General features: G+C 51.8%; 1 protein-coding gene across 1 annotated transcript in view; it reads right to left on the bottom strand.

The window, feature by feature from the left end:
* Positions 1–17,638, bottom strand: part of ADAMTS16 (ADAM metallopeptidase with thrombospondin type 1 motif 16) — a 547,822-nt gene that overhangs the window by 107,866 nt on the left and 422,318 nt on the right. Inside the window, exon 16 of the mRNA XM_075314921.1 lies at positions 2,926–3,170. Within this exon, the coding sequence (XP_075171036.1) occupies positions 2,926–3,170 (245 nt within the window). The remainder of the gene's footprint in view (positions 1–2,925; positions 3,171–17,638) is intronic.

Genomic DNA, 17,638 nt, shown 5'->3' on the forward strand with positions numbered 1-17,638 from the left:
TATTTTATTACATCTTTTCATGGGACAGCACTGAAGATATGACACTTTGATACATTGTGAAATAGTCAGTGTATTACAGTGTATATTTAGTGTGTACTCTAAATAACTGAACACATAGCCATTAATGCCTAAACCTCTGGCAAAAAAACTGCATACACCCCTAAGTTGGGAGAACTGTGAACGCAGCCACATCCAAAGTATATCTGTCTGTGTGAACAGAAAATTTTAGCTGTATAATAAGATCACATATAGCACCAGGTCTATACACATTAGACTAATATTAGATGATTTTGGCAGGTCAATGAAGCCATTTAATTCTTGGGGCACAGACAAATAAGGCAGTAAGACTTCACTATCTTCAATACTTTTGCTCTAAGGGGAGATTAGCTGGTAGCAAACGTCTTTGAATGTGACTTAAGGTGCATGTACACTGTGAGATTGTCATGATGGCGTATTTACAAGAACACTCTCTTCAAATTAGGGTACCTTCACACTTTAGCGATGCAGCAGCGATCTGACCAGCGATCTGACCTGGTCAGGATCGCTGCTGCATCGCTACATGGTCGCTGGTGAGCTGTCAAACAGGCAGATCTCACCAGCGACCAGTGACCAGCCCCCAGCCAGCAGCGACGTGCAAGCGACGCTGCGCTTGCACGGAGCCGGCGTCTGGAAGCTGCGGACACTGGTAACTAAGGTAAACATCGGGTATGGTTACCCGATGTTTACATTAGTTACCAGCGCACACCGCTTAGCTGTGTGTGCAGGGAGCCGTGCACACTGAGCGCTGGCTCCTTGCTCTCCTAGCTACAGTACACATCGGGTTAATTAACCCGATGTGTACAGCAGCTACATGTGCAGAGAGCCGGAGCCGGCAGCACAGGCAGCGTGAGAGCGGCGGAGGCTGGTAACTAAGGTAAATATCGGGTAACCACCTTGGTTACCCGATGTTTATCTTGGTTACAGCTTACCGCAGCTGCCAGACGCCGGCTCCTGCTCCCTGCTCCCTGCTCGCTTCATTTGTCGCTCTCTCGCTGTCACACACAGCGATCTGTGTGTCACAGTGGGAGAGCGCCTTTGAAGAAAATTAACCAGGGCTGTGTGTAACGAGCAGCGATCTCGCAGCAGGGGCCAGATCGCTGCTCAGTGTCACACACAGCGAGATCGCTAATGAGGTCACTGCTGCGTCACAAAAAGCGTGACTCAGCAGCGATCTCGGCAGCGAGCTCGCTGTGTGTGAAGCACCCCTTAGTTTTGCAGTGTAAACAGATTGCCCATCACCCAAAGAACAAGTAAAACATTCATGTGGTGAAATGGTCTTTTGGTTTTGATTCTCGGCATCTCCTCATCCAGTATAAACAGGACCCATTCTGCTGAGAACAATGGCAGCCTATGCACAATGAATTATCTATTAGGGTCCCGTCACACATAGTGACGCACCAACGATCCCACCAGCGATCCGACGTGGCAGGGATCTTTGGTGCGTCGCTACATGGTCGCTTGTGAGCTGTCAATCAGGCAGATCTCACCAGCGACCAGCCACCAACCACCAGCGACTCGTGTAACGATGCTGCGCTTGGAAACCAGGGTAAATATCGGGTAACCAAGCAAAGCGCTTTGCTTGGTTACCCGATATTTACCCTGGTTACCAGCGTACACCGCTTATAGGCTGCCAGCGCTGGCTCCCTGTACACGTAGCTAGGGTACACATCAGGTTACTAAGCAAAGCTCTTTGCTTAGTTATCCGATATTTGCTCGTTGGTCTCCTGCAGTCAAACACGCTGATGTGTGCTGCACAGCTGGAGACCAACGAGCAAAAAATGAACCAGAACAGTGTGTAACGATCAGCGATTTCCTAGCAGGGACCAGGTCGCTACTTAGTGTCACACACAGTGAGATCGCTGATGAGGTCACTGGTATGTCACAAAACCTGTGACTCAGCAGCGATCTCGCTAGCAATCTCGCTATGTGAGAAGTACCCCTTACAGTGTGCATTGTAAAGCTGGGTTCACACTAAACGACAGCGATAACGACGTCGCTGTTACGTCACCATTTTCGGTGACGTAACAGCGACCTTGTAAGTCGCTGTTATGATCGCTGCTTAGCTGTCAAACACAGCAGAAGCAGCGATCATAACGTCGCTGTGTTACATGTTCAGAGAGCAGGGAGCCGCGCTTAGCGCTGGCTCCTTGCTCTCCTAGGTACAGTACACATCGGGTTAATTAACCCGATGTGTGCTGCAGCTACATGTCACAGTGCAGAGAGCAGGGAGCCGCGCGCACTGCTTAGCGCTGGCTCCTTGCTCTCTTTGCTACAGTATACATCGGGTTAATTACCCGATGCATACTGCAGCCACATGTCACAGTGCAGGAGCCGGCGCTGGCAGCAAGAGCGGAGGCTGGTAACCAGCGTAAACATCGGGTAACCAGGGAAAGGTCTTCCCTTGGTTACCTGATGTTTACGCTGGTTACAGCTTACCGCAGCTGCCAGTGCCGGCTCCTGCTCGCTTCATTTCGTCGCTCTCTCGCTGTCACACACAGCGATGTGTGTGTCACAGCGGGAGAGTGACGACGAAAAAATGAAGCTGGACATTCAGCAACGACCGGCGACCTCACAGCAGGGGCCAGGTCGTTGCTGGATGTCACACACAGCGACAGCGACGGGACGTCGCTGCAACGTCACCGAAAATGGTGACGTAGCAGCGACGTCGTTGTCGTTGTCGCTGTGTGTGACACCAGCTTTAAACTCGGTCTACCTGTTAATTATTAGTAAATGGTTTAGATAAAGGAATACAATGAATAAAAGTTTACTCATTCATTGTTATTTACTGTAACTACTAAAGGTTGAATCACAATAAAAAAAAGACATCTTAATAATGATCAGAAAACCATATTTATTAACATCATCAATTTAAAATGAAGAACTTACTTCTACTATTACTGTTTCATTTGTTGGTCCAGCAGAAATTAATGTCTCTGGATTATTGTAAGGTCTTTTGTATTCAAAGACTGCTCCAGCAAATTTATACTGGCCGGGCCAGTCGATGGTCCAGTACCCATTGAGGTAGTATTTTTTCTGTGTGTTACGTACAGAGATGTAAGAGGTTGAAATATTCATTTCCGAAACACGAATGCTTCGAGAGCCAGCCGGAATAGTGACCAAAGAATAGTATTCTGTTAAAAAATAAATAGTAATATTATATCTTTCTAAAACTATATACTGTATATATATTTATGTATTTTATATATTTATCAATAATAAGTTGAATTATCAATAAAAATTATTAATTCTAATTTTATTGTTTGATGGTGAACTTATTTCGGTGGTCCTTATTTGGACTTCTGTTCTGTTGATATTTATGTATCTATTATTGTTTGATCTTATTATTTGAATATTTGTGTATATACAGGAGGATTTGAACTAGAGTATATATTATAGGGCAGGGTGCATATAAGTTTCCACAGGAAAAAAGTCTGGTAAAAATGTCTACAATCTCAAAAAAATTAGATGCATGAAAATATTAATTTGACTATTTCATATTAGGAAAAAATAAATAAAATATGCGTTTCAACAATTCTGAAGATGATGGTCTGTACATTTCCTATATATTGATATAGAAAAATGATGAAAAGGTAAATGAAAAACCCATTAGCTCTTCAATACACACAGATGAGAAAAAAAAATATAGCATTTATCTTTAAACTAATTTAAATTAGCATTTAGTTTTATTTTAGTTATCTGGGTTTTTAAATTTATTATTTCTGATCATTAATATATAAAAAGATAGTGAAACATATTATTTTCCTAAATTTTTTATTTTCTGATTGTAGCTTTTTATTCTATTTGATTACATAAACAAAGTTCACAAACACTTTTAGGCCTCTGCCACACTTACGTGACAAAACGTTACGTTTTTGTCACGTACGTGTTAAAGGGGTGGTTTTGTTCCCGTGTGCCGTTTTTGTGGCACGTACGTGTTCTCCGTGTGTTATACATTATAACACACGGAGAACGGAAAGCTCCGCCTACCTGCATTATTCGGCGCTGTCTGTGGTGTTGAATGACAGCGTCCGGCCAAAGCCCCGCCCCGCTGACGCTGTGTCCGGACCCCAGGGAAGGAGAAGCGTTGTTCAAAATTACTGGGAGACGGATGCAGGGGACAGCCGCGGCAGAGACTGCAGGTATGGTGGAGGTGAGTATGTATTTTTATTATTTTTACACTGACACGTGTCTTTCTCCGGCGCGTGTCACACGGGCCCGCATCCACACTACATCCGTGTGGTACGGGTGTGGGCCGTGTGACACCCATGAAGTAACACGGACATGTCAACGGTTTTAAAAAATGGACACACGTAAGTACGGAACGGACATATGTTCCGTTCCTGAATACTTACATGTGTCCAAAACAATAACAAAACATAGGAACACGTGGGCCCGTGTCTCCGGTACATGAAAAAAAAGGCACACACGTACCGGAGGCACGGATGTGTGTCGCAGGCCTTAGAGATATTCTTTACAGCTATACCATGGACCACGGACAACAATTGTCTGGAAATGACTTTGACTTTTATAGAGTTTTCCAGGCAAGATTTGTGACTAGAGTTGAGTAGAGAATGCAAAATTCGACTTCGCCTGTTCACACAGATTTTCCAAGAAGAAAGGAAGAAATTGTGCAGGCAAATGTAATGTTCCTTATGTTCTCTAGCATAATAAACGTAATACAGTGGGGAAAATAAGTATTTGATACACTGCCGGTTTTGCAAGTTTACCCTCCAACAAAGAATGGAGAGGTCTTTAATTTTAATTGTAGGTACACTTCAACTGTGAGAGAATAAAAAAAATACAGAAAATCACATATTATGATTTTGAAACAACTAATTTAAATTTTATTCCATATAATACATATTTGATACAATAGAAAAACAGAACTTAATATTTTGTACAGAAACTTTTGTTTGCAATTACATTGGTGAGACGTTTCCTGTAGTTCTTGACCAGGTTTGCACACACTGCAGCAGGGATTTTGGCTCACTCCTCCATACAGATCTTCTCCATATCTTTTAAGTGTTAGGGCTGCTGCTGGAAATATTGAGTTTCTGCTCCCTCCAAAGCTTTTCTATGGGGTTCAAGTCTGGAGACTGGCTAGGCCACTCCAGGACCTTGAAATACTTTTAACAGAGCCACTCATACTGTGTCTTTTAGGTCATTATTATACTGGAATACTCAGCAACAACCCATTTTCATTGCTCTTACTGAGGGAAAGAGCTTGCTGACCAAAATCTCACAATACATGACTCCATCCATCCTCCCTTCAATATGGTGCAGTCATCCTGTCCCCTTCGCAGAAAAGCACCTCCAAAGTATGATGTTTCCACTACCATACTTCATAGTTGAGATGGTGTTCTTGGGGTTGTACTCCTCCTTCTTCTTCGAAAAACAGAGAGTGAAATTGATTCCAAAAAGTTCTATTTTGGACTGATCTAACCACATAACCTTCTCCCATACCTCCAGATGGTCATTTGCAAGCTTCAAATGGACCTGGGCATGTGCTGGCAGGGGGACATTGCGTGCCCTTCAGGATTTTAATCCATGCTGGCATAGTGTGTTACTATCAGTAATGTTTGAAACTGTGGTCTCAGCTCTCTTCAGGACATTGACAAGGTTTTCACATGTAGCCCTGGGCTGATTCCTGACCTTTCTCAGAATCATGCTTACCCCATGAGGTGAGATATTGCATGAAGCCCCAGACTAAGTAAGATTGGCAATCATCTTATGTTTTTTTTCTATTTACTAATAATTACACCAACAGTTTATTTCCTTCTCACCAAGCTGCTTGCCTAATATCCTGTAGCCCATCCCAGCTTGTGCAGGTCTACAATGTTGTTCTTGGCCATGGGGGAGAGGTTGGATGCGATTAATTGAGTGTATAGACAGGTGTCTTTTATGCAGATAACAAATTCAAATAGGTGCAATTAATACAGGTATTAAGTGCAGAGTAGGAGGATTTCCTAAAGTAAAAATAACAGGTCTGTGAGAGCCAAAATTCTTGCTGGTTTGTAGGTGATCAAATACGTATTTCTTGTAATAAAATGTAAATTATTTAAAAAACCATTTAATGTGATTTTCTAGATGTTCTTTTATTATGTCTGTCACAGTTGAAGTGTCAAGAAAAGGAAAATCAGCTCACCCCTGAGGTATACATGTAGTTCCAATCCAGGATAGGCGCACAGGAATCCTGCTGCTGCACAGCAGATGGAGACTTGAATGATACAAAAATCTCACACACAAGGGTGTTAATAAAAATCTTTCTTTCAGCTTTATTTTGAAAAATTCCTTTTAAAATAACGTAACAATAGTTAAAACATCTCAGACAACATTGTAAATATAAAGTAGGGGGTGATGTAAAAAGAGAACCATACGTGTTTTGAACAGAAAAGTTCTTGAACGCTGGTCCCCAGTGATCAGTTTCAAGAACTTTTTCATTTGAAACGCATATGATTCTCTTTTTACATCACCCCCTACTTTATATTTACAATGTTGTCTGAGACGTCCTAACTATTGTTAAGTTATATTAGAAGGAATTTTTCAAAATAAAGCTGAAAGAACGATTTTTATTAACACCCTGGTGTGTGAGCTTGTTCCCCAGTTGAAGTGTACAAAATAATAGATTTCAGGTCACCTTCTATGGTCTGTATACTGGAAAGAAAAACTCTCCTGCCGCACGGACTAACAGGTGCCATGCCTGAGGCAATTAGACAAGAAGTAAGAACAATGTCCAGCGCTGGAGAGTAATCAGATTCAGATTCACCCAAGTAAATTTCCAAGTTTTAATAGACATTTGGTGTCTCAGTATAAAATATGACAGGTCATAATTGCCACTCCAAAGGAAAAATTATGACATAGCAACGCGTTTCTGCTACATAAAGTAGCCTTTGCCAAATGTCTATTAAAACTTGGAAATTTACCTAGCTGCATCTGAATCTGATTACTCTCCAGCGCTGGACATTGTTCTTACTCACAGTTAAAGTGTACCTATGATAAAATTTACAGACTTCTCCATTCTTTGTAGGTGCGAAAATGTGCTAAATCAGCAGTGTAGCAAATACTTTACTGTGTGTCTGCAGCGTTCTGTGTGTGTGGTGCTGTGTGTGTTGCACGGTTTGTGTGGGTGTGGAGTGCGTGTGTGTTTTGGGGGAAGGTACGCTTTGTGCAGTGTGTGTGTTGCACGGTATGTGCGTATATTTATGTATGTGTTTGTGTGTTTGGTGTTGTGTGTGTGTGGCGTTGTCTGTGTGTGTGTGGGTGTCTGTGTAGGGCGGTGTTTGTGGTTTCCAGTGTGTGTGTGGTGTGTTGTGTGGTGCGCGTGAGGCAGTGTGTGTGTGTTTTGGGGGGAGGTGTGCACCCCCATCGTGCTCCATCCCCCATGCTGCGCACCCCCCATCATGCTCCTTCCCCCATGCTGCGCATCCCCATCGTGCTCCATCCCCCATGCTGCGCACCCCCCATCGTGCTCCATCCCCCATGCTGCGCACCCCCATTGTGCTCCATCCCCCATGCTGCGCATCCCACATTGTGCTCCATCCCCCATGCTGCGCACCCCGCATCGTGCTCCATCCCCCATGCTGCGCACCCCACATCGTGCTCCATCCCCTATGCTGCGCACCCCTCATTGTGCTCCATCCCCCATGCTGCGCACCTCCCATCGTGTTCCATCCCCCATGCTGCGCAGCCCCCATCGTGCTCCATCCCCCATGCTGCGCACCCCCCATTGTGCTTTATCCCCCATGCTGTGCACCCCCCATCGTGCTCCATCCCCCATGCTGCGCACCCCCTATTGTACTCCATCCCCCATGCTGCACACCCCCCATCATGCTGCATCCCACATGCTGCGCACCCCCCATCATGCTCCATCCGACATGCCGCGCACCCCCCATCGTGCTCCATCCGACATGCTGCGCACCCTCCATCGTGCTCCATCCCCCATGCTGCGCACCCACATCGTGCTCCATCCCCCATGCTGCACACCCCCCCATCGTGCTCCATCCTCCATGCTGCACACCCCCCATTGTGCTCCATCCTCCATGCTGCACACCCCCATTGTGCTCCATCCTCCATGCTGCACACCCCCCATTGTGCTCCATCCTCCATGCTGAGCACCCCCCATCGTGCTCCATCCCCCATGCTGCGCACCCCTCATCGTGCTCCATCCCCCATGCTGTGCACCTCCCATCGTGTTCCATCCCCCATGCTGCGCACCCCCATCGTGCTCCATCCCCCATTGTGCTTCATCTCCCATGCTACGCACCCCCCATCGTGCTCCATCCCCCATGCTGCACACCCCCTATTGTACTCCAACCCTTATGCTGTGCACCTCCACCGTGCTCCATCCCCCATGCTGTGCACCCCCCATCGTGCTCCATCCGACATGCTGCGCACCCCCCATCGTGCTCAATCCGACATGCTGCGCACCCCCCATCGTGCTCCATCCCCCATGCTGCGCACCCCCCATTGTGCTCCATCCCCCATGCTGCACACCCCCATCGTGCTCCGTCCTCCATGCTGCACACCCCCCATTGTGCTCCATCCTCCATGCTGCGCACCCCCCATCGTGGTCCATCCCCCATGCTGCGCACCCCCCATCGTGCTCCATCTCTCATGCTGCACACCCCCATCATGCTCCATCCCCCATGCTGCGCACCCCCATTCGTGCTACATCTCCCATGCTGCGCACCCCCCATCGTGCTCCATCCTCCATGCTGCACACCCCCCATCGTGCTCCATCCTCCATGCTGCACACCCCCCATCGTGCTCCATCCCCCATGCTGGGGCCGCCGGGGGCAGGTCCGAGCGTGGCAACGTGTGCCGGGAGCGGGGCTGAGCGGACGAGGTGTCAGCGTATGCCGGCTCTCTGCACATGTGTACCGGGAGCCGGTGTACGCTGGTAACCATGATACACATCGGGTAACTAAGGGAAACGCTTCCTATAGTTACGCGATGTGTATCATGGTTACCAGCGTACACCGGCTCCGTCACGATCCCAGCATCGCAAGGTTATGTCCGCCGGGGGCAGGGCCGAGTGTGCCAACGTGTGGCGGGGCGAGCGGGCGAGGCGTCAGCGTATGCCGGCTCCCTGTACATGTGTACCGGTGAGCCGGTGTACGCTGGAGCGGGCGATGCGTGCGGAGGGCCGAGGCGAGCGGCTAATCCATGCTGGGGGTGGGGCCAGGCCGAGGCGAGCGGCCAATCCGTGGGCGGGGCGGGGCCAGGCCGAGCCCAGCGGCCAATCCTATAGTTGTCACTGTAACGACACTGTCACGGTGACACAATTTTGGAGCAAGACAGACAGATAGACAGACAGACAGACAGACAGAATAAGGCAATTATATATATAGACTAGAAGGTGGCCCGATTCTACGCATCGGGTATTCTAGAATTTACGTATTGTGTAGTTCATGTATGATTTTTGTTATATATATATATAGAGAGAGAGATGTTGTTGTCTGTAGTTACCAAGTGTTTGTGTAGGCGCTGTACATGTTCTGGGTGTTGTCTGGGTGTGACGGGGGGTGAGAGCGGTGTTGTATGTGTGTTGCGTGTGTTGCGTTGTTTGTGGAGCGCTGTGTGTCTGTAGCGTTGTGTGTGTGTTGCGCGGTTTGTGTGTGTGTGGTGTGTTTTGGGGGGAGGTATGTTTTGTGCAATGTGTGTGTTGTGCGGTATGTGCGTATATTTGTGTGTGCCGCGGTGTTTGTGTGTTGGGTGTTGTGTGTGTGCAGCGTTGTCTGTGTGTGTGGGTGTCTGTGTAGGGCAGTTGTTTGTGGTTCCCAGTGTGTGTGTGTGTGTGTGTGGTGTGTTGTGCAGTGCGCGCGCGTGTGTGTGTGTGTGTGTGTGTGTGTGTGCATCAGCCTCTCTTCTCTCAGCCTACCTCTCCCAGCCTCCCTCCTCCCAGCCTCCCTCAGCATCAGCCTCCCTCTCCCAGCCTCCCCAGCATCAGCCTCCGCCAGCATCAGCCTCTCTCCTTCCAGCCTCCTCTAGCATCAGCCTCCCTCTCCCAGCCTTCCCCAAGATCAGCCTCTCTCCTCCCAGCCTCCGTCCTCCCAGCCTTCCCCAGCATCAGCTTTCCCCTCCCAGCCTCCCTCAGCATCAGCCTTCCCCAGCATCAGCTTTTCCCTCCCAGCCTCCCTCAGCATCAGCCTTCCCCAGCATCAGCCTCTCTCCTCCCAGCCTCAGCCTCTCTCCTTCCAGCCTCCCCCAGCATCAGCCTCTCTCCTTCCAGCTTCCCTCAGCATCAGCCTCCCCTTCCCAGCCTTCCCCAGGATCAGCCTCTCTCCTCCCAACCTCCTTCCTCCCAGCCTCCCTCAGCATCAGCCTTCTGCTCCCAGTCTCCCCCAGCATCAGCCTCCCCATGCATCAGCCTCCACCAGCATCAGCCTCTCTCCTTCCAGCCTCTCTCCTTCCAGCCTCCCCCAGCATCAGCCTCCCCTTCCCAGCCTTCCCCAGGATCAGCCTCTCTCCTCCCAGCCTCCTTCCTCCCAGCCTCCCTCTCCCAGCCTCCCTCAGCATCAGCCTTCCGCTCCCAGTCTCCCCCAGCATCAGCCTCCCCAAGCAACAGCCTTTACCAGCGTCAGCCTCTCTCCTTCCAGCCTCCCCCAGCATCAGCCTCTCTCCTTCCAGCCTCCCTCAGCATCAGCCTCCCGTTCCCAGCCTTCCCCAGGATCAGCCTCTCTCCTCCCAGCCTCCTTCCTCCCAGCCTCCCTCAGCATCAGCCTTCCCCTCCCAGTCTCCCCCAGCATCAGCCTCCACCAGCATTAGCCTCTCTCCTTCCAGCCTCCCCCAGCATCAGCCTCCCCAAGCATCAGCCTCCACCAGCATCAGCCTCCCTCGTCCCAGCCTCCCCCTTCCAGCCTCCCCCAGCATCAGCCTCTCTCCTCCCAGCCTTCCCCATGATCAGCCTCTCTGCTCCCAGCCTCCTCCAGCACGCCGTGCTCCTCTGCCGACACTCACACACCCGATCGCATCCACTCACACACACCCGATCGCATCCACTCACACACACCCGATCGCATCCACTCACACACACCCGATCGCATCCACTCACACACACCCGATCGCATACACTCACACACACCCGATCGCATACACTCACACACACAGACACTGACGATATCGCACATACGCGCTTATACTCACAACATCCGGGGATATCACATGCTTCTGGCCATGTGATCCTCCGGCAGGTCCTGGAAGATCACAACAGCACAGTATCGCCGCCGAGAAGCAAGCGATATCCCAGGATGTTGTGAGTATGTGGATGCGATGTGATGTGTGTGTGTGAGTGTGATCTGATTTGTGTGTGTGTGCTGTTATGTGTGTGCTGTTATGTGTCTGTATTTTCCGCCGCTGCAGGACCTTGATGTGTGGATGCGATGTGATGTGTGTGTATGAGAGTGAGTGTGAGCCGGTGTACACTGGTAACTATGATACACATCGGGTAACTAAGGGACCTTAGTTACCCGATGTGTATAATGGTTACCAGCTTTCACGGCCTCCGTGAAGATCCCAGCATCGCAAGGTTATGTGTGGCGCTGCTGGGATCCTGACGGAGCCGGTGTAGAAGCAAGAGATATCCCAGCATGTTGTGATGTGTGAGGTGTGTGTGAGAGTGAGTGTGAGAGTGAGTGTGTGTACTCACCTGGGAATCGGGGCTCCGTGTCAGTTGGGCCAGAGCGAGCGTGCATTGCGTGAGGGGGGCGGGGCCTGCAGAGAGCCGGGGCGAGAGACCAATCCGTGTGGGGGGGCGGGGCCATGGCGAGCCCAGCGGCCAATCAGCTTTGTGTCACCGTAAGGACACAATTTCGGAGCATGACAGACAGACAGACAGACAGACAGACAGAATAAGGCAATTATATATATAGATGACTCGAGGTCTAGAGAATTGTTCTATATTCATACTGTCACGCTCCCCGGGTCCTCTGCTCCGCTCCCCGGGTCCTCTGCTCCGCTCCCCGGGTCCTCTGCTCTGCTCCCCGGCTCACCTGCCACGCTCCCCGCTCTCCAGCCTCCAGTGCCCACGCTTCCCAAGCCTCCGGGTTCCCGCTCCCGGCGCCCGTCGGCTTCCCAGTCCCTGGCCGGCTCTGCTGCGTCCTCCTCTCAGCTTCCTGCCCTGGCTTCTGGCACCCGGGCCGCGCGCATGCGCATTAGGGCGCGCGCGCGGTCACTGACCCTTTCTTAAAGGGCCAGTGTCCACTGACAGGAAATGATGCATACAGGTACAGGGTATAAAGGGGGTTAATGTCCAAGGGAGCGGGGCCTGTTCTTCATGTTTTCCCAAGCTAGGAGTCAGGTCTCCTTGTGTTCTGTGAGATACTTACCTCTCTGTCTTCTAGAGCCGATCCTGCATCGCCATCCGGTCCTGCTGTATCTCGAACCCCGAACGCTGCCCATCTGCCATCCTGACAGTCCGTACCATCTCGGTTCCCTGCGGTGACCCGTCATCTCGCTCCAACGGTTCCGGACCCCGCCAGACGTCATCACGGCTTCCGAACCTGAGCTCCGTCACCCGGACCACCATCAGTGACCTCGTGGTCCCAGGGACTTCTCCATTGTGTTCCAGTGCACAGACTGTCCTGCTACCGGACTCCTTTCCCTCATCGGAGAGTTCGGCCCAGTGGATCCACCTCCCGGGTCTGCCCGTCCACCTGGCCCTAACAGTAAGAACAGGCCATGGATCCCGCCGAAGCACTAGCGGCCTTGCAAGAGGAACTCCAACGCCAGCGTGAAGTCCAGACCCGCATGCTGAACTTTATGACCTCCGTGGACGCCCGCTTGAACACGCTACAAGCCTCGGTCACATGTTCAGCGCCTCGGGTCTCCACTAGTCAATCCACGGCCCCCGCTCCCGTGGCAGCCTCCTCGGATGCTTCCAGACTGCGTTTGGCCTCACCACCCCGGTACGCCGGAGATCCCAATACCTGCAGGGGGTTTATAAACCAATGCTCCCTCCATTTCACGCAGCTGCCACATTTGTTTGCCTCCGACCAAGCCAAGGTCGCCTTCATCATGTCTCACCTAGAGGGCGAGGCACTGGCGTGGATGAACCCTTTGTGGGAGAAGGAGGACCCTATGACCAAGAACCTCCAGGAGTTCCTGCAGGCCTTTCGCAGCACCTTTGACGAACCTGGATGTTACATCTCGTGGCTCTCCTGAGGCAAGGACTGAGGCAGTCTCCCATTCCTTGCCTGTCACGAGCATTCCTGCTCAGCAGCGCCGAAGGTCTGCCAGACTGCGCAGTGTGCAGGAGATGCCTTCTCAGAGAGGCAGCAGAAGGGTGACACCTAGTGGTTCTCCTGTTACAAGGAGTGAAGCGGTCTCCCATTCCTGGCCTGCCGCAGACTCTCCTGCTCAGCGGCCCCGAAGGTCTGCGAGGCTGCGCAATGTGCAGAGGTTTACTGCTCAGGGAAGCAGTGAGATTCCCGTTATCTCTGCACATTGTGAGACCGAGGATCCCGCCTCTATTTCCCAGAGGCAGGAGGGTGAGCATGTGCAATGCGTGGTGGGTCCTGATTCGCTCACTGACGTCACACGGCTTGATGACAAGGCTGGTGACGTGGTGAATCCTGACTGGCCAGGCTGGGACGTCGTGGACCCTGATTGGGTCAAGTCCGTCATCTCCGCCTCGCGCCCGCCCTCGGGTGGAGCTGCACCTCCTTAAAAGCTCCCCCTGCCATCATGGCGGCGCGCGACCGTCCTTCTATGTTTGGATGTCTGGCAGCGTGCTGCCACGCCACTGCTCAGGCATTACTGTCTCTTGTGGGCTTGGCCCTTGCTGCTCCGGCAGTACCTCGTTTGCAGGCCGTGTTCCTGCCTTGCTGCTCCGGCAGTACCCCCGTCAACAGGCCGTGTTCCTGTCCCAGGTGAGCTCCTCAAGTCTCCATTGGACTCACCTGGTTATTGAAAGCACACGTGCGTGGGCACCTCTGTGCTACCCTCGTGCCATATTCTCGTGACTTCCACTGGCACACGTGCGTGGGCACCTCTGTGCTTCCCCGTGCAACAGGTACACCGAGCCGTGAGATCTGTGCCATACAACCCTCAGGGGTTAGGGCAGATCGGTGTACATCGATCGTCTGTGACATTCCAGACGATCGCTAGCAGCAACCCGCTCACTCTTCACCCACCATAGCGGCGGTCCCTTACACCGCACAGTGGACCTTGACCGGCGGAAGCAGTCCATTTCCCATCTTGGCACGCTTCCCCGGGTCCCCCTCGTAACATTACGGTCGCGCCAAAGGTCTGGCTATGGCTGAAGAGCAGCAGCAGTTGCTGCGTTATGTGCAGCAGTTGGAGTCACGATTGGCAGCAGTGGAGCAGTCTTCCTCCGATAAGACTACTCTGACGACAGACGCCACCCAGGCGGCTACCCAGGCTGTGCTATTGGGCGGAAGGTCTCCTCGCCTTGCACTTCCAGAGCGCTTTAGCGGCAACAGCTCTGAGTGCCGTGGGTTTATAAACCAGGTTACCACCTACTTAGAGCTGTCCGCGACTCTTTACGCTACCGAGAAGGCGAAGGTAGCCTTCGTCCAGTCCCTGCTCACAGGGAGAGCGCTGAAGTGGTCCACGCCGTTGTGGGAGCGCGGAGATCGTGTGGTGAATAACTTAGCAGCTTATCTTGGGGCCATGAGAATGGTGTTCCTCGGGCCTCAAGTCACCCACGATTCCGCGCTGCGCCTCCTACGACTTCGGCAAGGGTCTGCTTCAGTCGGGGACTTTGCTGTACACTTTAGGACACTGGCCGCAGAGCTGGACTGGCCGGATAAGGTCCTTGTCCCTGTGTTTTGGGAGGGCCTGGCAGGGTTTGTCAAAGACGCACTGGCCACACGTGAGGTGCCTGCCACTTTAGAGTCCTTGATTCAGGTTGCCTCTCGCATAGACATCCGCCAGGCGGAGCGAAGGCTCGAGGTCTCTTCAGCACCCACGTCTTCTCGGCCTAAAAAGCGTCTGACTCCCGTCTTCCATCAGACAGGTCCCCCAGCCAGTCCTGTAGGCGACTCCGTGGAGTCAATGGAAGTGTCCAAGGTGGTCTCCTCTGCCCCAGGTTCTCGGTCTTGTGTCATCTGCTTTTCCTGTGGGCAGAGGGGACACATAGCTACCCTATGTCCCAAACCGTCGGGAAAAGACAGCGTCTAGTTTCTATCAGAGGGGGGACTCTAGACGCTACTTCTCCCTCTAGGTTGACTATCAGCGCCCAGTTGCAGTTCGGCACTACTCTCTTCTCTGCCCTGGCTTGCTTGGACTCAGGCGCTGAAGGCAATTTCATCTCGACCTCCCTGGCAACCCGATACTCAGTTCCCCTGGTTCTGTTGCCCAAGCCACTCAGGGTCCGGGTAGTCGACGGGTCCATACTACTCGATCCTATCACCCAGATCACCATCCCTCTCAGGATGAATGTACCACCGGGACACCATGAGCAGGTGTCCTTCCTGGTGCTTCCAGGGGGGACGGATGAGATCCTACTGGGCCTTCCCTGGTTGAGACAGCATGCTCCTATACTCAACTGGGCAACAGGGGAGATCTCATCCTGGGCAGGATCCTGTAGAGAGCACCTCGTGACTACCGAACCACCCGCTACCATTAGGTCGGTTGGGTCCTCAGGGAATACTGAGGGGCCGGGTTTACCGACACCTTATGAGGCCTACAGGGATGTCTTTTCCAAAAGGGCCGCAGATACTCTTCCTCCCCACCGGCCATATGATTGCCGAATAGACCTGAAGCCAGGCTCCGAGCCCCCTAGGGGCAGAGTGTATCCACTCTCTGCTCCAGAGACGGAGGCTATGTCCAAATATATTCAGGACAGCCTGGCGAAGGGGTTCATTCGCAAGTCTATTTCACCGGCTGGTGCAGGGTTCTTTTTTGTGCAGAAGAAGGAAGGGGATCTGCGCCCCTGTATCGATTACAGGGGATTAAATGCAATCACAATCAAGAACAAATACCCTTTGCCCCTCATTACTGAGCTATTTGATCGATTCCGCGGGGCAAAGGTCTTCACAAAGCTGGATCTACGCGGGGCGTATAATCTAGTGCGAGTCCGAAAGGGCGATGAGTGGAAGACCGCCTTTAACACCAGGGACGGTCACTACGAGTATCTAGTAATGCCCTTCGGACTCTGCAATGCCCCCGCCGTATTTCAAGACTTTGTGAATGACATTTTCCGGGATTTGTATCTTTCCGTGGTTGCATACCTGGATGACATTCTTATCTTCTCCCCCGATCTTACCACCCATCGGAGGGATGTCATCCGAGTACTTAAGAGGCTCCGCACCCATTCGTTATATGCTAAGCTGGAAAAGTGCGTTTTTGAACAGGAATCCTTGCCGTTCCTGGGGTACATAGTGTCCAGTCAGGGGTTAGCAATGGATCCGGGGAAGTTGGAGACAGTGATGAACTGGCCTGAGCCCCGCTCGCTGAAGGCGATCCAGCGATTCTTGGGGTTTATCAATTATTATCGCCAGTTCATTCCCAACTTCTCGACGGTGGCAGCACCCATCATTGCCCTTACCCGCAAGGGCGCTAATCCCAAAGCATGGACACGGGAAACGGTAGAGGCATTTCACACTCTCAAAACTCACTTCTCCAGAGCTCCCATCCTTCATCGTCCAGACATCTCCAAACCCTTCCTACTGGAGGTAGACGCCTCTTCGGTCGGTGCAGGTGCAGTCCTGTACCAGAAAAACGAACGAGGAAGGAAACATCCGTGTTTCTTTTTCTCCAAGACCTTTTCTCCGGCCGAGAGGAACTACTCCATAGGGGATAGGGAGTTACTGGCGATGAAACTAGCATTCCAGGAATGGCGGCATCTCCTGGAGGGTGCGAAGCATCCATTTGAGGTTTTTTCTGACCACAAAAACCTCACATACCTCCAGACAGCACAACGCCTGAACCCAAGGCAGGCCCGTTGGTCTTTATTCTTCTCCCGGTTCCGCTTTATTATCCGCCACCTGGCCGGTGAGAAGAACGTACGGGCCGATGCCTTGTCACGTTGTATGGTTGTGTTGGAGGAGGACGAGGAGGAGCCTCGTCTTATACTACCCCCGGACAGCTTGAGGATGGTCACTCCCACTTCTTTGGACCAGGTGCCACCTGGCAAAACCCTCGTTCCCCCTGAACTACGGAACGAGGTGCTATCGTGGGCCCATGCCTCCAAGGTCGGGGGTCACTTCGGGGTCAAAAGGACCAGAGACCTGGTGACCAGGCATTATTGGTGGCCGAGACTACCCCAGGACATACAGGAATATGTGGGAGCCTGTATGTCGTGTGCTCGGAATAAGCCGTCCCGGCAGAGACCGGCAGGTCTTCTTCACCCACTGCCAGTGCCGGATCGTCCCTGGGAAGTGGTAGGGATGGACTTCCTGGGAGATCTGCCCAAGTCAGCAGGGCACAGGGTCGTATGGGTCATCACGGACCACTTCTCTAAAATGGTCCACTTGGTGCCTCTCCCACGACTCCCGACGTCACGTGCTCTCGCCACCTTGTTCATTCGGCATGTATTTAGGTTGCATGGCATGCCTGACAAGGTGGTGAGCGACCGGGGTCCCCAGTTCGCGTCTCGCTTCTGGAGAGAGCTCTGTAAGCTCCTGCAGATAGAGCT

The sequence above is a fragment of the Anomaloglossus baeobatrachus genome, chromosome 6, assembly GCF_048569485.1.
Source record: "Anomaloglossus baeobatrachus isolate aAnoBae1 chromosome 6, aAnoBae1.hap1, whole genome shotgun sequence".
In the NCBI taxonomy this organism is placed as follows: domain Eukaryota; kingdom Metazoa; phylum Chordata; class Amphibia; order Anura; family Aromobatidae; genus Anomaloglossus; species Anomaloglossus baeobatrachus.